General features: G+C 41.2%; 1 protein-coding gene across 2 annotated transcripts in view; it reads right to left on the bottom strand.

Annotated features, from left to right (window-relative positions):
- The window catches only part of Cdh6 (cadherin 6), a 135373-nt gene that overhangs the window by 6323 nt on the left and 105978 nt on the right, over positions 1-23072 (bottom strand). The window contains exons 5-11 of one of the 2 annotated variants that reach the window (XM_034523614.2): positions 21630-21797; positions 18574-18761; positions 16060-16313; positions 9061-9197; positions 6477-6598; positions 5305-5422; positions 4913-5164 (exon numbers count right to left, since the gene is read on the bottom strand). In XM_034523614.2, the coding sequence (XP_034379505.1) occupies positions 4913-5164; positions 5305-5422; positions 6477-6598; positions 9061-9197; positions 16060-16313; positions 18574-18761; positions 21630-21797 (1239 nt within the window). Of the gene's footprint in view, positions 1-4802; positions 5165-5304; positions 5423-6476; positions 6599-9060; positions 9198-16059; positions 16314-18573; positions 18762-21629; positions 21798-23072 lie in introns of both variants that reach the window. The other variant, XM_076916407.1, reaches the window with a different exon arrangement.

Raw genomic sequence — 23072 nt, 5'->3', positions numbered from 1 at the left:
TACCGACGAGGGAGTTGGGGTCTAAAGATGTCACATGCAGCAGGCATTCAGGTCCACCAGACTCAAAAGGTTGCACTCTTACCTGCTGTGCTGAGAGCACATTGGGATGACTGTCTCTTTCCTAAGGGAATACAGTTTCCCCATTCTCAAGTATGTGGCTGTGTAACCATCCACACTCCCTGTTCTTGTCAGAGAGTGTCCCGACGCCTCCACTGCCTCATCCACCCAGGGCATCCATTCATTCTCTCCATAAATAATTATGTAGTGTCTGCTTTGTGCCAGGTACAGTTCTGGATGCTACCAGTGAAATATGTGGATGGAAAGCCCTGCTTCGGAAAATGGGCAGATGTGTGGGGACCATTAGATGGAGACAGAAAATAAACATGTATAACAAGTCAGAAATTATTAGAGGCTGTTACGTACAATGTGAACAACAACAACAAAAAAAAAGGCAGAGGAGGGCAAGGAGGATGAGGAGGGCTTCTCTGTTCCATGGGCTGTGCACATTTCCATTTCAGGATGGACAGGAGGAGCTATCCAAGGTGCTCCCTGGCAAAGGGGAAACAGCTACATCCCCTAGGTAGGTCTTGTAGTGTTTGGGGAACAAGCAAGAGTCTCTGTGGCTGCGCCAGAAGGAGCCAAGGAAAGGCTATGGAAAGAACTATGTCCCAAGGGACCCTGGTGGCTTTGGTAAGCTTTCAGCTCCACCTTGGTAGGGAAAGGAGACCTTCAGGACTTAGATCTAGTATTCCTTTTATGCTGCTTCCTTGTATGAAGTGGTATAGATTTGCAAAAACAGGGATGTATGTAAGTCAGGATAGCATTAGGGATTAGAGGGCAGACTTCAGCCATCTGCCCTTAAGCAATTCAACTGTGATGTACACGAATTCTTTTCATCCTTAAAGGTGAGACAGCAAGCATTTATCACGTCATCATATTCCAGATTAAAGTACTCAGATTTTAAAATCTCAATTCTAGGCTCATCTGAAATTGTAGCCACAGTGAGAAGTGAGAGAGGGCATAATCAAAGGCCATAGGCGCCCAATGCTCATCCACGGTTTAATTCTACAGCGAAGACTACCTACATCTTCTGTTAGCTTAGCGACTTGAAAGCTTTTATAAATGGGGACCAGGCTGGGACAGAAGCATTTAGAATTCATCTGTAAAGTGCCTTTACTGGGGATTGGTCTCTTATTTCTCTGGCCTCTTAGGGCAGGAGGACAGCAGCAGAATTTCAGGGGTGGGAGAAGGGAGGGGGAAAGATGTGTTCAAATTCATGCTCCAATCCCATTATAGAAGTAATCTGACCTCTCAAAGCGCATATTATTCTCTGTAAAAGGGAAGCAATACTACAGTGTCTGGGGGCTGTCAAGAGGAATGGGTCAAATGTGAAAAATTTGCAAAACTGTAAGTTGCTATATAGATTAGATGTAATTGTTGGAATGCTTAAGATAGTTCATTTAATATTCATACATATATATAGTGTGTTTGGTCAAATCAACTCAATTCCCCACCCGCTTCCCCCACTCCAGCTCCTTCCCTACACACTCTGTAACTTCTGTTTGAATGTTTTTTTACTGTTTTCTTTTAGTACAATACTAGATACCATGTGAATCACCCAGGGACTTCTTTGTGGTGGGCAAGTGACCTAGTCCAGAACTTCATCCTCAGGCCAGGCTTGCTTTTGTTCCAGATTTCCTCAGGAGCCAGTGTGGTTTCCTGTCTCTAGTAACCTCTCAGCTTTGTCTCTAATCTCTCCAATGATCCCAGTTGAAGTCTGATGTCTTTTTGAGGCTGGAAACTGCACTGTACTCCAGATACTCCCAGAGAACCTTGGGATTGAGATGAGAAGACCATACCAGCTTGGAATGAACGCCCTGGGTGTAGCCCTGAGTACTACCACCTGTTCCATGTGTGCCTTGACTACACGACTTACGTCATAGCTCACTAGCTCAGCTTTCATATTGAAGATGCAGATAAATACATACAGGTAGTTCCAAGGAGCAAGAAAAAAAATTGTGAAGCACCTTGCACAGCATCTAGTCTATGGCGCGAGCCTAGTTAAGCTAAAACTCGTTTTCTTATTTTTTAAAAAAAATATGTACAGAATTCCCAAAACACTAGACAAGGTGTGGGAGGTACTGAAGCCAATTAAGAATAATGAAGAGACAGCGAGTTTATTGAAGGAAAAAAAATGTGAAACGGGAAGATAAAATGGGTTATTGAGTAGGAAGAGGGTAGAGAAGAGAAAGCAGACCGATGTCTGAAGGTCTCTAAGTCATCATGCCACAGAGACGCTTGCACATCTATGATTATGGCTGCTCTATACACCATTTCTGGGAAACAGAGCCAGCCCAGATGTCTAAATAGATGAATAGAGAAAACGTGATACATATACACAGTGGAATTTTATGTAGCCACAAACAAAAATGAAATCATGGCATTGTCAGGAAAAATTGACAGAACCGGAGATCATTACATTACTTGAAATAAGTCAAATTCAGAATGAATCCTGTATTTTCGTCTACATGAAGAACCTAGATTAACATTGCCTGTGTGCACATAGACATGTGTATGTATTTATCTCTGTGTGCATGTTTATGTGTAGGAGTGTAGGTTACAAAAGTAGAAAGGGTCTAATGAGGGAGTGAATTGAATATATGAAAGAAAGCAGAAGGGGGCCAGCTGGGGAAGGGATAGGGTGAGAACCAAGTATGAGGACATGTGTATGGAGAATCGGTTTGATGTGTGAGGAGATACATTGCTTTGTTTGTTAACCGTAAAAAACAAGTAAACATAAAATAGGAGGGCAGAGAACTAGAGATAGTAAGGAGAAGGGTTAGTAGGTAAAGGCTACTCCTCCTTCCACCAGCACAGCCCGCGACCCCCACCCCAGGTCGTCTGGACACTCCCTTTTGATCAAGAACAATGACCAAATCCTCCAGGTTATACAGACGCACAGAATTAGGGGCACTGATCTGCCTTTGTACACACGGTCAGTACAACAGACCTTCCGATCATAAAATGCTTTGCTCAAATCTTGCTTGAGAAGAGGATTGTGGTCCTGAAGTCGAGTTTCCAGTCTTCTGCTGTAGTTGACAGCACTGATCAGTAATGAGAAGCATCTTTCTTGTAGAAACGCAGGCCCCTTTCTATGCTTCCCCACTGTTATTCAGGCATCATCATTGGAAGGAGTTTTCTCTTGTTAATGTTTTGCTTGCTTTTTTAGAGAGGGTCTCATGTATTTTAGACTGGCACAAACTTACCATGTAGCTAAAAATGACCTTCAAATTTCTGATCTTTATTTTTTCACCTTTCCAGTGAGGTGATTACAGTTTTGTGTCAAACTTGGATCTTTTGTTTTAAACTCTATAGGCAAGATTGTTAAACCCAAACCTTGTTTTTATTTTTAAAAATTGTGGTTTGTATGTCCATGGGTGTCTTGTCTCTGTGCATGTGTGTGTACCACATACATGCCTGGTGTTGGATCCCCTGGAACTACCGTTAAAGACGGTTGCGAGATCCAGCATATGGGTGCTGGGAATCCAATCTGGGTCCTCTGGAAGAGCAGCCAGTGCTCTTAACTGCTGAGCCATCATCTCTACAGCCCCTTACACTCAGTTTTGGAAGGGAAACATTAGCTGATATTTGATTTTTTTTTACTTGAGTAATAGTCAAAGGCTTGTTAAGCTTTTTGAACTCAGTTTTTTTTTTGTTTTTGTTTTTGTTTTTTGGCTTAATCAGTTGATTGGAATTAAAAACCACATCACTTGTGTCTTTGTTAGACCTTGTGTTGGCTTTTACTTCTTTGAGAAAATTCCTGGGAGAAACAACTGAATGGGAGAAAGACAGGTCTTGCCTTATGGATTCAGAGGGTTCAGTCCATCGTCACTTGGATCTGCTGCTTTCGAGACTGTGATGAGACAGAAAGTCATTGTGGCAGCCACATGTGGCAGGAGAGGCAGCTCATCTCATGATGGACAAGGAACAGAATGAGCAAAAGGGTCCAGGGACCAGATATATCCTTCAAAGGTATGCCAGGTGTCATAATCTCTTCAACTGGGCTCCACATCCTAACAGCCCATTCCTGTCTGAACTCATCAGCACATTGGCCATTTAATGATATTATCATTCCTGATCCAGCTTCCTCCAACCGGGGATAATATCTCCAACACATGAGCTCTTGGGGAAAGACTTCATATCCAAGCCATAACTGGTCTTGGTTTTCACTTTTATTACATTCGTTTCTTTGGGATCCAGATTTGCTTCCTAGTGACGGGAGTTGTTTAGTAACACTCTGAAAATTATAGACATTATATATACGGTAACCAGAAAGCAGCACTAAGTGGGTAGTAATTCCATTGCATAGCTCAAATGAACTTTGTTTCATTAAAGAAAAGTGCCGTACTTTTCTTTCTTCCCGTGTGTGAGAAGGAAAAGTCTCCACTGTCCTCTTCCAGTTTTCTGTTGATCTTAAATATTACCTTGTAGAAGGGGCTTTTTTTTGTCAGATGCTCCATGCTGGATGCCTTGCACTCTTCAAAATCTACCAGTATTTGCCAAGTTAAATATTGACAACAAACAGAACAAACAGGGTATATACAGATATTGCTTTCTAATTCCCCTGAGACGCATTTCAGTATGATCGACAACATATTCTATTGGTGAAATGGCATCGGGGGGAAGCAAAGACACGGGCACATATCACATCTGTTCATTGTTCAAAGCCATTCATCCTTTTTAAAAGCAAAAACGAGTTCATGTTTGAATAACACAGATTCTCAGCATTTAACTCTACTCACCTAGATCAGGCTGTATGCCTTACTGGGGGAGGCGGAAAAATCTAGAGTGTCACAGTAACAGTGTGTGCCCCTCACCAAGGGGAGATAGGATGCAGGGAGAAGCAGTTTACCTAGTAGGATCACGATGCACAGAAGGATGGCCACCAGAGCCCCTGTGCTCAGCCCCGTGGGGTGGATGAGGGCCTCGGCGTTGCAGGACTGCATGTTGCCATGGTGGTCACATGCACAGACCCGGACAGTCACTGTCCCAGTGCTGCTTTGGACTGGGTAGTCGTTGTCTGAAATGACCACAGGCAGGAGATAGGTGCTCATCTCGTGTCTGTTATAGCCATTTTTCCGAGTTAGGATCCCTGCAGAGTTGTCTGGAAGCAGAAAGCGAAACGGTGGACGTGTGGTTAGTACATCATGCATTGAATAGGTTGTGATGGAGACAGTGATGGATGGAGGTTGAGACCCAGTCCTGTAGGGACTTGAATAAAAGGAAGATCGGGAGCTTACTTACCTTTGTTGTCTTGTATGGTAAAGTTTGAGCCACTGGCTGCTTCTGGGGCCAAAGAGAAGGAGAACTGGTGTCCACTGTGAGGGTCATCCTTGTCCACAGCGTGCAGGGTCTGAATCAGCTGCAATAGAAACCGTAAGGCTGTCATAAAGATTCAGGACCCAAAAGTGTTCTTTAGGAAATTGCTTAATTTTACATTTTCTAATTTAATGAAAATGACAGCCTTTAAAAACCCCATCAATGAATTCCATTCAAAGGACTCCATCTTTGCTGCAGGATCCACTCTGCAAACAGTGTGGGATTTGCCTGGACCTCACTTCTCTATACACCAGAGCCCCTTCCTACGTTGTGACAATCTGAATGGTCTCCAGACCTTGCCAGAAATCCCCATGAGGCAAAAAAAAAAAAAAAAAAAAAAAAAAAAAAAAAAAATCACCCAGGCTGAGAAGCACTGCTGGAGAGTGATACAGAGCTCCAAATTGTCTCCATGGTTATTGACAGTGTTGCAACTTGATGAAATGGGTGTGTTCTGGACAGCCTGTGCAAACCCACTATCTTCTTATGCTCCTAGGTTAGCATCTTAGAAAAAAAATTATAAAGAATGTGGATGTAAAAATAACGAATAACTTCAGCTTTCTGCTTTTCCTGCACTTCCATAGTACACTTTTGTTTTGACAAAGTGCAGTGCAGTTTCTCTGTCACAGGCTGCAGAGACCTATCTCAGGTGGGTAGCAAATGGGCAAAACAGTAAAACGTTCACGAATTTGTATTACTTTACAGATGGGCAGTGTAAATAAGTAAAGCGGTGAATTATAGGCAATTGGATAATATGTTCTAGTTATTATTTTCAAGTACGTATGCAAATTAAGCTATCTGCTCACCAATAAAGATTTTTATTCCAGCAACACTATGACTAATCTATTTTAATGAAAACTTAAGACTGATTTGGAATCTGCGTCAGCCTAGGAGACTGATGAACTTCCAGTTCTTAAAAACTATTTGTTCTCTTGTGCAAGTTAAACAGTCGTCTTGGTTATTATTTATGGTATTAATATCCTTGGCATCCACTTCATAGATAATTCAAGAGGAGCCCTCTGCTGTGTGTATCATCTCAATTATTAGATCTAAATTAATCTGACTTCCAAGCTGAAGGTGCTTTTAAAAATACAACTCACCTGATCCGCCTTTGCTTTTTCACAGACAAAAGTTTCATAGAATTCAGCAAATTCCGGGGCATTGTCATTGACGTCGAGAACTTTAATATATAGAGGCACTCGGCTGCTTTGCTTTGGATTATCTGATGAGCATCAAAAAGAAAGAAACAGGCATTTTTGTGTTGGTCACCGATTCTCCTTAGACAACAGCAGACACCTACTCTTTCTTTCTCATCCTTCTGTGCTAAACCACTGGTCTGCTTGGAGGACAGACTTTGGGTCTGAGGGGCAAGAGTTAGGAGCTCACTCTTTCTCTCCCATCCACTTAAGCCACATTTATTTGAACGTTCATTTAATAAAACCTTCCTGAAACATCTGACACCTAATATGGGCAGGTAATTGTTTTGGATGCTGGGCCAGAAAAAGGAGCTAAATAAATATGGTAAGTTTTAGGTAGTCATTCAAATGTGGAGACAAACACACATACGGACACATGCTGCCCCAGAGTGTGAAATGAAGCAGAGAAAAGGGCCGGAGAGAGATGGAATTGTTATGTTGAGCGGGATAACCCGGGATGGCGTATCAGAGGCACCAGGTTCAGATGTGACAGAAGAGAAAGAGTAAGCCGTGTGGAAACTTTAGATTCCCAAGGAAATAAAACAGCAAGGAGAAAGACTTTGGAGTAAGTCAGAGCTGATTTTATACAAGCGCTCAGAGTGTCATTTGTTGAAGGTGGTTAACAAGTTCTGACAACAGTATTCTTAAGATCCCTAGTGTCTATTTTTCTCACACTATCCTCCCAAAGTTAAAGTGGCTGCACATAAATTGTGATGTGTCTCAGTCACCCATATTTTCAAGTACATTCGAGAAACATTAAATACCAAAAATAGGAAATTTTAGCCATAAACCTAAAATACACACAAAATGACCACTTAAGTAAAAAAATGAATTTTACATTTTGAAAAAATGATCATTTTCAGTGGAAACTTATTTTGTAATTTTAAAGCTTTAAGAGTGTACTGTTGCTGGTGTCCCTGCCAGTCCCTTGGCACAAACTCTGCAATCCAAATTCCTATCTCACAGGTGTCTAATGAGGTTCCCTTATCATTGTTGATGCCAGTGCCTCCTTTGGCCCACGTCGGCCATTTGTTATTTCACTCACTCTTCTTCAGAGACCGCACATTTCGTGCGTTATGTTGACAAAATGGAACTGTAACAAACCATTTGATATGGAATATTTCACAGAAGATATCCAGCTGAGATAGAAGTGTTTAGAACTTCAGAAATTAAAAACAAAATCTAAAAGAGCTATGCTTTGGAAGCCTGTTTTAACCACTAAAATATTATTTTAAAGATTATCCATTTTTTAATGTGCTCTTGTCTAACAATGCTCACAGTTCACACTAACTTCTGTTGAGTTAAATAGTTTCATTTGAAATGGTTTTTTGTTTGTTTTGCTCTATTTTTCTTTGCATTGGATTTCATGTAGAGTGCTATAAAATTCATTCTAAACCTTTTATTGATTATTTGGTGCTTTATATTGTTTCATTTGATAGACTATAGGAAAGTGATAATTTGTAAAGGTTTTGAATTAGAAGTTCTACAGAAGGTTAGAAAGAATATCTAAAAGGTGTTGGCTGATGCTTGCATTTGGAAGATATATGGATCTACCTATTCCCTTGCTTCCTCACACGATATCTGAGAGTTCACATTTTTTTTTTCAGGTATTTTTGTGACTTTCCAGCTTATAGTCTTTGGGAAATCCAAAGAATACCATGTGCATATTCTATTTTACTTGAGATATATATATATATCAAGTAAATAGAGAATAAATAGAGTATATATATACATATATACATATATATACTCTCTATCTATCTCTCTATCTGTATAATATATCTATATATGTATATCTATATATATAATATTTATGATCTATTTATATTTATATCTCTATCACTACCTCTATCTCTATCTCCAGGGTTTCTCCATGTAGACTTGGCAGTCCTTGAACTCAGAGAGATCCACTTATTTCTGCTTCCTGAGTGCTGGGATTAAAGGCATTCATCATCACCACGCCACACCACCATGCGGCTCAATATATGCTCCCCCCCATGTGTGTGTTTGTGTGTGTGTGTGTGTGTAGACCCCAAATTTATGTTGGGTGTCTTTCTTTATCACTGTCCACTTTACTCATTGCTGAATGTTTACCTAGTCCAGATAGCCCCCTATCTCTGCCTCCTGAATGCTGGGATAACAGGCAGCCACCACATCTACCCAGCTTTTATATAGACTTGGCAATCCACACTTTTCTGCTGAGCAATCTCTGCAGCCCTGAGAGATGTGTCCTTATTTCCAAATTGCAGAACGTTCACAGTTTTTCTCCAGTTAAGGTCAATCAACAGGCATCTAGAAGAAACACTTGCACATCTCTCCCCAGTGCCCTTTTCTTCAACATATCACACACACACACACACACACACACACACACACACACACACACCACACCAGGAGCAGGGCTGTGGATAGGAGGTGAATAGCTTTGGCCATGCTTGACCAAGCCGTCACCTCGACACTCATTCCACACTGATAAGGTTGGACTTACTAATCTCGGTCGCTATCACTGTGATGTTGTGCCACAGCAGGGTTTCCCGGTCCAGAAGTTTTGATGTAAAAATCGAACCATTTCCAGAATCAATGTTGAATATCCTGTCCATATCTGTGTGTCTATCCACAGAATACCTGAAAACGCAGAGTAGAATTTTTGACTTTCCTTGACTTGCTCTTTGCACAACATAAAACCACTCCAAGAATATCTCATCTATTAATTCTTTCTAGTTGTAGTGCTTTGAAGCATCTGTAACTGTAACATTAAGCAAAATATTTTGATAAATTATATCTTTACAATCAGCTTAAATAGTACACTTACTAGGCAAGTTGGATGATTTTACTAATTTCTTTTTAATGTGCAATTAGACCAGGTTTATTTTAATATATAATTTAGATCAAGTTTATATAGTAACTATTTAATTCCTATGGCTTTGTATGTGGTGTGTGTGTGTGGTGTAGGTGTGCATGTCATATGTGTGTGTGACATAGTGTGGGGTGTGTGTGTGTGTGATGTGGTGTTGTGTGTGTGATGTGTAGGTATGTACATGTGGTGTGTGTGTGTAGTGTAGTGTAGGCATGCATGTGGTATGTGTGTGTGTGGTGTAGGCATGCATGTGGTGTGTGTGTGCAAGTGAGGTGTGATGTGTGTGAATGTGGCGTGTGTGTGGTGTGTGTGTATGTGTATGGTGTGGTGTGTGTGGTGTGGTTTGTGTGTGACGTGTATGTATATGTGTGATGTGTGTGTGGTGTGTAGGCATGCATGTGGGGTATGTGTGTTTGTGAGAGGTGTGGTGTGTGTGAGTGTGTTGGTGTGTAGATGTGTGTGTGTGTAGGTGTATATGTGAATGTGCTCACACATCTGAGGTTGATGTTGAGTTTTTCTCAATTGCTTTCCTCTTTATTCACCGAGGTAGGGCCTCTCACTTGAACCTTTGCTGCAGGGTTTCCCAGTTTTTGCCTTCAGAGTACTGGAATTCTAATAGGTGGCTCTATCCACCTTTCCTTTATGTAGGCTCTGGGAGTTCAAACTCCAATCTTGGACCATTTCATGCATCATTCCCCAGGATATATTCTATTTTTAAACTAAGTGTTTAGACTGGGGGTAGGTGGGGTTGGGAACAGAAGGGATCAGGTTGGGGGGAGAGAAGGAGGGAGGAGGAGAATACTGGGGGAGATAATTGAAATTAGGGGTCATTTGGGGAGCACGGTAGAAACCAAGAGCAATGGAAACTCCATGGAATCTATGAGGGTGACACTAGCCAAGACTCCGAGTAATGAGGTACATGAAGCCTGAACCAGCCGCCTTCTGCAACTGGGTGAGGCCTCAAGTGGAGGGACTGGAACACGAACCCCGCCACAAAACCTCCAACACACACTTTTTCATGTTTGCGGAATACGCTGGGTCAGGAGCCTAACATAATTGTCATCGGAGAGACGAGAGAGAGAGAGAGAGAGAGAGAGAGAGAGAGAGAGAGAGAGAGAGAGACTTCATTCAGCAACCGATATGAGCAGATGCAGAGTCCCACAGACAAACACTAGGCAGAGCCCCAGGAGTCCTGTGGAGGAGGGGGAGGAAGAACTGGGGACACCAGAGGAACCAAAGACTCCTTGAAAACACGGCACACAAAATCATCTGACCCATACTCAAATGGGCTCACAGAGATCAGGGAGCCTGTATGGGTCTGACCTAGTCCTCTGCATATATGTTACGGTTATATAGTTTGGTATTCTTATGAGATTCCTAACGGTTGGGAGTGGGGGCTATCTCTAAATCTTATGTTTGCCCTTTGGGGCCATTTTCCTTCTTCTGGGTTGCCTCGTCCAGCCTTGACGCAACAGTATGTGCCTGGTCTTGTTATAGCCTTTGATGCTATATTTGGTTGATGTCTCTGGAAGGTCTGTTTTTTTCTGAGGGGAGGGGAAGCAGGGTTGGGGGTAGATCAAGGGACAGGAGAGATGGGTGGAAAGAACTAAGAGGAGGGGCAGGAGGAGAAACTAGTCAGTACGTAATATGTGAAGGAAGAATAAGTGAAAAGGAAAGAATAAGATTTTAGATTGTCAGAATATTAATACACGTGCTTATATAGGGACAGTTACTTTTTATATCACCCATTATATTTTAAGAATCATTTGTTTTCTGAAAACAGAAGATGCCTAATGTGGGCGAGGCTGGTCGGGTAGGAGAGGGAGGTAGGGGATGAGATTAGAGAGGAATGCAGAGTCTAAGCAGGAGGAGGTGTAGGCCATAGGAAAGAATTGGGGTCTATTCTAAATGTCATGGAAACTTCTCCATGGGCTCCATGCAGGGCAGCATCATAAACCACGCTGAAAGAAAGATGTCTGGTTGAATTGAGGAGAACGGTTGGAAGCACTCTCATAGGATATGGGAAGAGGAGTGAAACACAGGGCTTGGGGAAGATGTGAGGCCCCATTTTTGACATGTAGAGATTGCGGGCCCAAGGGACACCTGGTGGAAGTGTCTAATGAATTAGAGAACCACAGGGACAACCTGGAGTGCTTATTCAGTGACTGTGGAAATGGGAGTACTGAGGACAGTATCCCTTAAATACCCAATAGGAGCAGAGAGTTGTTCAACAAGGGCAAGAATGGTGCTAGGGCCAAGTGAGGGATGGAGACTATTTGCAGAGAGAGTGTAGCGATTCACAGGGGGCCCAGAATGGCATCCTAGAAACCAAAGATGAACAGCACCTTTGACCGCAACACTGACGGTACATGAGGAAATTGGAGAATTCGTATCTTTTTTTAAAAATATTTTTTGCTAGTTTTAAACTACCTTTAAGTTTATTAAATTTTGTAACTGATTTTCAGAAGAGTATGTATGTATGTATGTATGTATGTATGTATGTATGTATGTATGTTTATGAATGAAAAGGTACCGAGAAAATTCTGAAGAGACTTGATATGTTAAGGTTTGTCATGAAAAAATAAATTCTCATTTCCACTGCATTTTCAAAACTTATGTCATGGAAGGGAGTTAAAAAATGTTGGCATAACCTGGGAGCTCACAACCTCCAACCGAAGAGCATACATGGGCTGGTTGAGGTCCCAGAACTTATGTAGCAGAGGACTGTCCTGTCTGGCCTCAGTGAGAAAGTATGTGCCTAATCCTGTAGAGACTTGAGGCTTCAGGGAAGGGGGTGCACTGGGTGGGGGAGCACCCTCTCAGAGGCAATGGGAGGGGGAGATAGGGTGGGGAATTCTGGGAAGGGGTAAAAAAAATGAAGCATGTAATGATCAAAAAATGTTGGCTTAAAAATTGGCTTAGTTGAAACACAATTTAAATAAATCATCTAACTACCAGACATATTTAGATTTACACAGGCCCTAAGAAAAGATATAAGTCATTTGCAGTAATGTACAGTGCTCAAAATTCTAATTCAGTGAACTATTTCTATTTAAAATGTAAGTAAACAGGTATAACAATATGCTTTCATATTGATATTTGTTGCTTAGCAGTTGTCTAAATGAAATAGGCATTCATTTATTGCTTTCAAACTTATTTTTAGAAAAGAATTAATGAATTCATGACATCAGTAGGCCTTCATTGTAGCCTCAGGGCATTTAACATGGCCCTTTTATCCTCAGAAGCGCTCAGATGTATTTAAAAAGCTATCTACTAGTTTTGACATTTCTGCCACGAACCAACAGTTATTAAAACATTTAGGCAAGAACATTAAACTTACTTGATTATCTTTTTTTTCATTTTAGAAGACAGATGACAAATATTTGTAACACATTGCTACTTCTCAAAAAGGAAATTACTGTCCACATCGACTGTGAGAAATCTAATAGTTATCTAGGAACATGTTTTTCCCTCATGACAAATGCTAAGCCTAGGAAGCCGTGCTTCCTGCTCTCAGAAGCTGCCACAATCTTAAACAGCAGCCAGTGCTTGCTCCTTGCCTCGGCCTCCTGGTATCGTTTTAAGTTTTCCAAATAATCATGTTTCTCTATCAGGCCTTGAAATGTATGGGAAGCAGTGAGGAGCTTTGAGTTGAAGACAGCTTTAAATTTTAAAGAGAGAAGACTAATCAGTTAGGAAATAACTGAGATTTATATTGCCTTCCCTAATTGGGAGATTAAAAATTAATGGAAACCCTAAAATGCCTATATTGTTTAGGAAAGATGATTATAGACAAAGCTGTATTTTCTTTTCATTATTGTTATTTTCTTTCCTCTAAAGTCACTTCAGTTTATATCAGGGATACTTACTGTCCAGAAACATTAACTGTGATCATTGTCAACAGGAAATAAGGCAGCCGGCCTCTGCATGGCTGGAGTGAATGATTTGACCTTTTCCTCTGGGACTTCACTGCATTTTGTGATTGAATGATTTGTCTTGTAATAGGTCTTCAAGTGAGGGGTATTTGTGTGGTGGTAAAGAGGCTTCATTTGCATGTAGATTAATAAAAATGATTTCCCTTAGTTTTATTTGTGTGGATGAATGTGTGTCTGTATGTGTGTATATGCACACCAGCCTGGGTACCTAAGGAGGTCAGAAGTGGGTATCAGATGCCTAGGAGTTGGAGTTACAGGCAGTTATAAACCACCTGATAAGAGCATTGGGAACCAAACTTGCATCCCTTGTGAGAGCAGCAACTACTAAGCTTCCTTTTTAGCCCCGACTTAGACATTGCACACAGCAGATATCGAAGCGACATTTTTTTTTCTTGTTTGTATCAAAAGACATTGTGATAAAGTTATGGTAGGACATTGTTTTGTGGTTAAAGAGTTAAAGATGGTGACTACATAAAACCTCAACATTTGGACAATTGCTTGCTCACCTATTATATTCTTACACAGTTATTCAATATGTGTGTCTAGACTAACTCCAGACGATGTACAGACATAGTTTCTTAATATAAGGATAATTTTATCCTATAAAGGAAATCACTGGAGCATGCACTGATACATCAGTGTAATCTATGTATGTTTCTAGACTTAAATCTATATTTATACATCAAATCTATATGTACTAAGGGAAGACTGGCAGCGAATGTCTTTAGCATGAAACCAACAGCCAACCCAGCTTGACAAGCTAAGTACTTCCGTTCATAACACAGAGAACAGTGCAGTGGGTAAAGCTGGCATTTGGTTTAAAAACTAGTATAAAAGTATTTAGCCTAAATTTCCAGAAGACCTTTCTCTTCAAGCTAAAAGCACGTTGAACTATCAGAGCGGTAACTTATACTTGTTAACTTCTAGCATTAACACTTTTAAGTTGAACTTCACGCCCACTTGCTAAGGTCCCTCCTCCACTCCATGTAACGAGAATGAGCGCCAAGAGGGAAGCATTGTGAACATACCTAAGGTGCATGTGCTATGGAGCCATCATTCACTTCCCCGACTAAGCATGTTAAATTACATGGGGAAATACTGGGTCCATGAGCTTACATGCACTTGCCCTCTTCCATGTGTCGATGATCTTCTAGTAGATAGAAAACATGGCTCTATGTGCCCTGCGAGTGGAGGAGGCCATCTGCGTGTTTTACATATGAAGGTTTCATGAGATTTGGCCTGAACAAAGGGTACTGGATGTCAGAGCTACATACTCTTTTTATCTCCAACGGCATCATTCTTCGCACATGCACTTAGAGCTACACACTCTTCTCACAACATTCCTCACAGAACATACAGAATGGCCATTTAAGAGTGGAGTTTGGGATTAGGTAGCTCTTTTTATTCAAAGCTTCCAGATGGCTTCTCACCTCAACTAGATAAAATTCAGGCGTTACTGTGAACTCCCTCCCTTCTTTTCCCTGTCTCCACTCTCATTTTCTCTTCTTTCTCCTTGATGCGCACACCTCTCAGCCACTCCTACAACAGAGGAGGTCAGCTCCAGCATTAGACCTCTCTCTCCTTTACCCCTTCTGCAGGCCTCTCACCCCAGGATTCTGTGTAGTTCATCCCTCCATTGCTTTTAAACCTTTACTGCAAAGATTTCGTACTAAGAAGGCTAAGCCCAGTCACACTATCTTAAACAGGATCCCCATTAATTTGACTTTTCGACTTTCTTCACCTGACCTACTGCATATTTATTCTTTGTTTATTTTTCTCTGCGGACTTAGTAGAATTGTCTGGTGCATTCCCTTACGTATAGGATGTGCATGGTATCTAGCAGGTACCCTGATCAGATTATGTTTGCGGACTCACTGGCAAGAATCTCTACAGATTTTGTTTTTTTTTTCCCCCTGTGTACTTTATCTAAGGAGAATGATTTACACGATAGAATTCTGATTTAGCACCGTTTTCATTTATTCTACTGAGCTGAAGGTTGGCAGTTGGTTGATTCCAGGATTTGCATATGATTCTAGAATCCCTACGTTGTCAGTGGCCTCAAAGAGCAACGAGGCTTCCTCGCCACATGATTTAAAACTAAGGAGCCAGCAAAGCACGGGGAAAACGAAGCTTGTTTACATAGCATTCATTTGGATGCTACCCTATTAATTTCTCCAGCATTTCGCAGACGCATCACAAAACAGTTCTTGTTTTTATTTACACATGTAAGAGGAAAATTATTCATCTAAATGGAGCATAATTCTGCCTCTAAGTGTTACATGATAGGTCCTCCAGCTCTTGAAAAGCTCGCTGGCTATCAAGCTCAGTGACTGGTTTATTTCTGTGTTCCACTCTTGATAGTAAACCATCTTAAACCTTCCAGAGAGCCCCAGGTCACTCAGCTGGGCCGCCTAGTATCACCTCATTTAAACAGTGAACTCCTGTACCGGTCATCCGAATGTTGTTTTCCTTTCCACTTTTGTGTACTTGTGGTTTATGCTGTTGCTAAAATAGTGTTTATGGAGTGAGCAAGGACAGCTAAAGGTGTTATTTGGAATAGTTTTCCAGCAACATAACACTGTCTAACTGAAAAAAAAAAAGGGATTCCTCTCTTCTTTTCTAAGGAGCAGATGGGTATTTGGATATAAAAAAATGGACTTAACTTATGAAAGAGATGGAGTTGAGGTACACTTACTTGACGGGATTCCTGGCGGCATCAGGATCCTGAGCTGCGACAGAGCCTATGGTCGTGTTTATCTGAGCATCCTCTCGAATCTGTAAGATGTAGGCCAGTTTGCTGAAGACAGGAGGTTCGTCTACATCATCCACCACGATTCTCACCGTGGCCGAGTCTTTGAAGGGACCCAGGTAGAGAAATCGGGGTTCGACGTGGGGATTGGAGGCTTCTACCTTGAGGGTGTACACCTTCTTCTTTTCAAAATCTAGGAGCTTCAGAAGAAAGGGAGGCAAGACACACAGAGGCAAGGCAGAAACCATTTTAGTGCAAGTCTCTAACAAGTGGATGTGATCCGTCTGCTTAGGGAAATCACACGTTAGAGCAATATTGAGCAGAGGCAGCAAAGATGAGATTTATTTCCCCAAGCCCTACATTTCCATAGTGTGTTAAGAGGAAAGCTATTACATAGGTTGTGAAGAATCAACTTTACCCATGATAGAAATATGTCCTGAATGTCTACCGCCACTGGAAAGTAGGTTTTCGGTCGCCAGGAATGAACCTGGATGCAGGGATCTTTCTCAGCATCCCTCTTGCCTTTAAAACTACTTCGTATTTGAACAGAGGGGGTTGCCAGGAGCAGGCTGGCAACATGTAGGAGACTTTTTGCCAGGGGTTCTCACATCTGGCTTTATCTGCTAGATGTTTAAAACTTGCCAATGCCTGGGAATCCAATCTTGCCCACTAAACCAAAATTTCTCTGGTGGACATGGTCATCTATAATTTGAAGCATCTTCAGGCAGGTCTAAGTGTCGCCAGAATTGTGACCTACAGATGAAGTCTATGACTCTCTCTTGTCCATTCAGACAAAATGGGTTTTGCAGGAGTTAGTAAAATCTTTCCCTGATATCCCCACAAGGGCACCAGGCTAATTACTTGCCAAAGAAGGCAATGATGCCCATTGTTAAAGACCTTTAGGAAAAGATTTTGCATCAGAGACATGGTGAACCCAAATGTCTATTGCTGACTTGTAGTTTTAGATGATATCATGACAAGGCTCACTGGAAGCACTATTAATCAAGTCGTCCGTGAATGCGATTTAGTCGGCTAGGCAAAATTTCAGTTTGAATCTGATAAGGCACCAAGAAAATTAAAAAGGTTAATGCGCACTAATGGGCTTCCTAATCATATCAGGGTCTAAAACATCGGTCTGAAGTGTCACTTAAGCGTGTTTTATTGTGTTTCTAGAGATTCAGACATGTTCGTAAGAGGGAAATTTTTCTTGTTATTTACATCTATCATGCTTACGTACCCACAGCAGGGTAAGGGAGGAAGAAGACATTCGAATATACATGACAAAAGAGAAATCAATGAAAATTAACCTAAATCAATGCTTTTAGCCCCGAAGCACACAATGTGTTGGTTTTTAACCATGGCCACACTTTGATATAGAGCTCTGTGGTGCCAGACAATTTTGAGAAATGAAATAGCACACAAGCGTGCTGGCGGGGGGGGGGGGGTTCAGGATCTGATGCTGCCCTCATATTTGAGAAAGTCATGTGAAGGAGTCATGTGAAATCCTCGCATTTGTTTGAGTGTGTGGTCTCCGCATACTCTAATTCATGTCACCTCGCCCCCTGCTAGCAGTAGCCTTCCCTTCCCAGGGTTCACAATTTGCAGGCACACACTCATCTATTGGCTTCCTCACTCCTTGTTGGCTCACCTCTACCCTCTAGGTTCTAGGACAGCAGAGATCATGAGTTGTAAGCGCCATAGCAAGGCTAGCTGCCACAGCAATGTGTCTCATTGTGTATTTTATTATTTATGTTGTTTATTCCATCATTTCTATATATCTCATTTGTTTCTGTTCTCCACTTAGAAGGTTTTTTAGTAGAAATTTATTAAAAATATAGGTGTAATAAATATATAAAATTTTTTTTTTTACTGCAAAAAGGCTTATAAAAAGTGAGTAAAAGAAGAATCTGAATAAATGTTTACAGGAGATGGTCATTGCCCTTGGTGACTTGAGAGGCAGAGGGAAATACTTCATGGTGAGGCATTACGAGTTTTATCTTGTTCTATATCTATGTTAGTTGTACAGGCGCAGTCTCCTTTTCTTCCTGCTAAACAATAGTATTTAGAGTTGAATAAACCTAACAAAACGCCGTGTGTACATCCCCCTTTCTCTCCTTCTCTATATGTGCATGCTTACGTGTGTGCACGCATGCCCGTGTTTGCAAGTACACTCATGTGCATTCTGTATTTGTGTGTGGAGGCCAGAAGTCAACGTCATGTCTTCTGACACTGCGAACCTTATTTCTGCTCCACCGCTCAGCCAGGAAGTCTCCAAGTTGTGCCATTTTCCATCTCTCCTTCAGCACCCGAGTCACCAGCAAGTGCCACTATGTACAGACGTCATGTGGGTGCCAGGGACCTGGACTCACTCTGCTCCTCATGTTTGTACAAGCCTTTTACCCTTAGAGCCATCACCTCCACCCCAGGAGTTGTATGCAATATCCATATAAACAGCATTACCTTTTTGACAGTTATAATCCCTTCCTGCGTTTCCTGGTCAGTGATGACGTCAAACATATCGTGTCCCTCACCGTCTGTGATGCTGTACTCTATCTCTGCGTTTTCTCCCACGTCAGCATCACTGGCTTTGATCCTGCCAATTGGCGTTCCCGGTGGAGAAGACTCAGGGGTCTTAAACTGGTAGGTACCTATCAATCACCAAACACACGAGTGAGGCAGAAACTAGGAGATACTCTGCCATAAGAAGCAGTCCACTCTTCTACCTAGAGGGTGTGCATTCTAAGATTCTAATTGCAACTGGGACTAAATACTAAACTAGGACTAAATACAGGGTTTGGTTCAGGTAAAGTACTCTATTTTTCTGTGTTGATTTTTTAATACATACATATCTTTGATAAGATTTAACATATAAACTGGGCATAAAAACAGACTATCAGCAATAGCTTATTTCTTACTAAGAAAGGAGAACAACTATAACAATATATGACAATAAATGCATTTTAAATAATATTTCTGGATCGTGGTTGACAAGTGGAGCCGCAGAAAGCCCAGCAGTGGTTGAAGGGAGACAGCTTTATGACCTCTCTGTGGATGGAGACAGACCTATGCTTTCTTCAAAATAATGGATGGTGCCCTAATCTCCTTATGTCTTTGCTATCATGATAATTACACTCCTCCTCCTATTTCATGGCCTGTCTCCTTGCAAATGGAGTGTTTTCTTCTTGTTCTGTAAACAGGCTTCCAAATTCATGGTGTCATTTCAAGACTAAGACTAAGAGAGAGAAGAGTTTCAAAGCCCCACGAAGGTAAAATAGCACAAAGACTAGAACACTTAACCTGGATGGACTTAGTCAAGTGCTATGTGTTCTTAATGGGGCTTTTTCTTGACCTTGCTAATACCAGCTGAAGGTGGAAGCGAATTATAGCAATTTGAGAAATTATCCCACTAGTCATGTTTTGATTCCTAATCAGAACTGGATCTAGATGCAAAGCTAGGGAGTTGGGCCATGTGCCGGAGCAATGGAGTTCTCCACTTCTCCCTTTGGCTAACTCATTATTAATTTCAGTATAGCATTTTCTCTCACACAGAGTTTTAACAGGCATCCATATACACATATACATTTTGGCATATATGATTTTGTTTTTGAGACAGTCTCACTATGTAGATCATGCTGGCCTGGAACTCACAGAAATCGGCTTGCCCCTGCCTCCAGACTTCTGTGATTAAAGGTGTTTGCTATCACTTCTGCCAGCATAGTTTCATATTTAATTCTAATACTTTGTAGATGGTGATGCTTGTTTTTAATATCCTCATGCTGCAAAATTAGTTTAAAGACAAAAGTGTGTCTCATTTCAGCTTAGATATGACTGTCTTACAGGCTATGTACTTAGTGTGTGTGTATAAAAATTATCCTAGCATTGGTGGTAAAGTGATGAGCATAGATGCCTTCTAAAATTTATTCTATTCTTATCTGTTATAATTTGCCAATTATTCTTACATGATTTTGGAAAAGCAAAAACCAAAAAGCCTCTGGACTATGGAGCCATTGAAATGTAGGTCTCCAGTGGGGCATATTTCCTAGGTGTTGGGCCCCCCTGGTTGGTAAAATAGCAAAATAGATTAAGTATTAGTAAATTGTTCTGCATTTTCTTCCCCCTTACTTTGGCACATGGTCTTATAGCAGGTAACAGGCTATGTAAGAAAAGTAAAGGACAAGGCCCCCATGGGGCCAAGTAGGAGTTTTAGGACTCAAACCTTTTCTTCTGCCTATGTCACAAACTGTTAGCTGTTCTGTTTTTGTAGCCAGCTGATCATATACTTGGAGAATAAAAAGATGAAACCGTTTCCTACTGATCGTTTGGATCTCCCTGGTAAAGGCGATTAGGTGGTTATCTTTTAAAAGATGCCACAGTAGAGTAAATGGGTTTTCTTCTTCTCCTCCAGGCCTCCTTTCCTTCTTTTTTTCTCCCCTCCCCCTCTCTTTTATTCCCCTCCCTTCCTTTTACTTATTTTGAAAGATTTATTATTTTTTATTATTTTTATTTGTCTGTATGTGTGTACACCCCAGTGTCTGCATGCTGTGTGTGTGTGCAGGTGGCCATGGAGGCCAGAAGAAGGTGTGGTATTTCTTGGTGCTGGAGTTACAGGCAGTTGGGAAGATCCACCTAAACCAGGATTCTCTGGAAGAGCATCGAGTACTCTTACCCAATTGCTGAGACATCACATTACTTCCCTCCTTTTGAAAAATGGGGTCTTTTGGATTGGCCTGGTACTCTTTATGGAGCCCGAGTCTGGAAGCTACCACTGCTGCCCAAATGCTAAGATTATATGTGTGAGTCACTAGACTCGGCTACATTTTCTGTATAATGATTTGGATAACCTTTTAGGGAAGCATGGTCACAAAGACTTCTATCTTTGAATTGCATCACAACCACTTCCTTCCCACTTGGGAAGTCAAGCATGATGCTTGAGAGGAAGGAAGTATTCATGGATGCTGTTTTTCCCTTCTCACCTGATCATGACAGTTAACGGTCTCTGAGATGCTCGTCAGTATCTCAGTTAACCACAATATAGAAAACCCTTGATGACTACAGCTGGGTTACGCACACAGCAACTTCTACAGCTGCGTTTTTTAGAAACATAGGAAAACGGTAAATCCCTTCCTTGCAAAGCTTTGTGAGCTTCTAACGGCGATGGCACGCCTGAGTAAGTTCACAGAAGCATAACGTCCACCTTCTAAACAAACAACAGCATGCGTGTCCACATACTCTAGCAAATGAATGAGGGAACAGAAAGCAATGATGTTGCCTTTACAGCAGTGGCCATATCAGGAATCACTCTGCTAATTGCCAATGGCAGAGTGTAAGTGTTCACACTTCCTGAGCATAAGGCTGTCTTCAATCCATTTAAATAATTTTAATAAAAGCGCCAATTCTTCCTAAGTCCAGTGATTTTTTTTTTTTTTTTTGACAGCAGTGCCAACAATGGAAATATTCTTAGAGTTAAAATTTTACAAAACCACATTGGAAAAAGCCATTCAATCAAATGTCCCTACTCTGGGGGAAACGGGGTGGATTGTCATTGACATCTGTCAGTGTGATGTTCACGGTCGTGGTCCCCGACAGTCCTCCCATCTGGCCGCCCATGTCCTTGGCCTGGATCACCACTTGGTACTGTTCTCTGTTTTCTCGATCCATGTTGAGCAACGCTGTCTTGATGATACCTACGGATGTGAAATTGAAATTCAGGAGTGGAAGGAGAGGCATTAACAGTATTTTATGGAATCATTTATTTATGCAAACAAATGTAGACTGTCATCCACAATATGCAAAACACTATGCAGATGTCACTGTGATATAAAGATGATTATACGCAGCCTTTCTACGGAAGGAAATTACAATCACACAAGGGGAGAGATACTCATTAAAAAGCCTGTATTACAAGGAGAATGAAAACAAGTGCAAGTCAAAGCCCGAGCAAGAGAGTCTGAGAGGAATGCAATGTAGGTGTCACAGGATGACATTGTAAAGTATGACTGGCATGTGGCGTAAGAGGACGTACCACACGCGCTGCTCAATACAAAGCCTTGAGGTGTACCCCCTGAGCAGATCAGAAAGCCATATATCTGAGCTGACACCAGAGTTTCACATTATCAACTTGGCTAATTGCTCCTCAAGAGTGCGTACTGTAATGAATGTTCTGTGGGTTTTATAAACCACAAAACTATGTGCTAAGGAAAATGGCCTTAGGTCCCTCCCAGTTATGATCTCGTGTGATCCTTGAGAATTTGGGTTTTCTTACAGAGAATGAGAACATCAATTCAGCCGATCCCTACAGTAACCAACATTTTAAAGATAGGTTAAAGTTATCTCTGCTGTTAGGCGGTTTGATAATGACTTGAAAGAATTTCTCAAAGCTTGCCTAATCTCTGTAGAGTGTTTATGCTTAAATTAACTTTCTTTTAAAAATCACCAGAGTAGGCTCTGTAGCCTCCTCCGCTTTCAAATTCTCAAGCTTAACCACTAATGAAGCTGAAAATATCTTTTCTTCCTTTTTAACAAGAGTGCTTCAGACAACAGGTCAATTTTAGTCCCATAGACTCGGCTTCCAGGAGCAGAAGCTCTGTCTTCTCCAAATAATAGTTGGTCTCTATTTAAACACAGGAAATCACCTTAGCCTTTTGTCCTATAAGTAGAATAATTCTAATTTTTCTTTCTCATTGTCTTCAATTCACCATTTTCTCTCTCCTTGGGATTCTTTCCAGGTTCATTCACCTTTTAACACATAAATTCTAGCTGGATGTAGTAACCCAGAAAACCTCTGGCTTAAAATAAAGGATGTTTGAAAAAAATATGAAAGGAACCTGAATCAAAATATGTATAGAATCTACCATATGATACAAATACTTTGTACTGAAAAATAAACCACCAGATATCATGGTTCTTTTGACAGAGGTGCTTTTTGTATTCTGCGTCAGATGACACACTTGTGCTCCACA

The sequence above is a fragment of the Arvicanthis niloticus genome, chromosome 19 (genome assembly GCF_011762505.2).
Source record: "Arvicanthis niloticus isolate mArvNil1 chromosome 19, mArvNil1.pat.X, whole genome shotgun sequence".
Classification (NCBI taxonomy): domain Eukaryota; kingdom Metazoa; phylum Chordata; class Mammalia; order Rodentia; family Muridae; genus Arvicanthis; species Arvicanthis niloticus.
The sequence above is the reverse complement of the archived record's forward strand: the minus strand, read 5'-3'. Positions and strand labels throughout refer to the sequence as shown.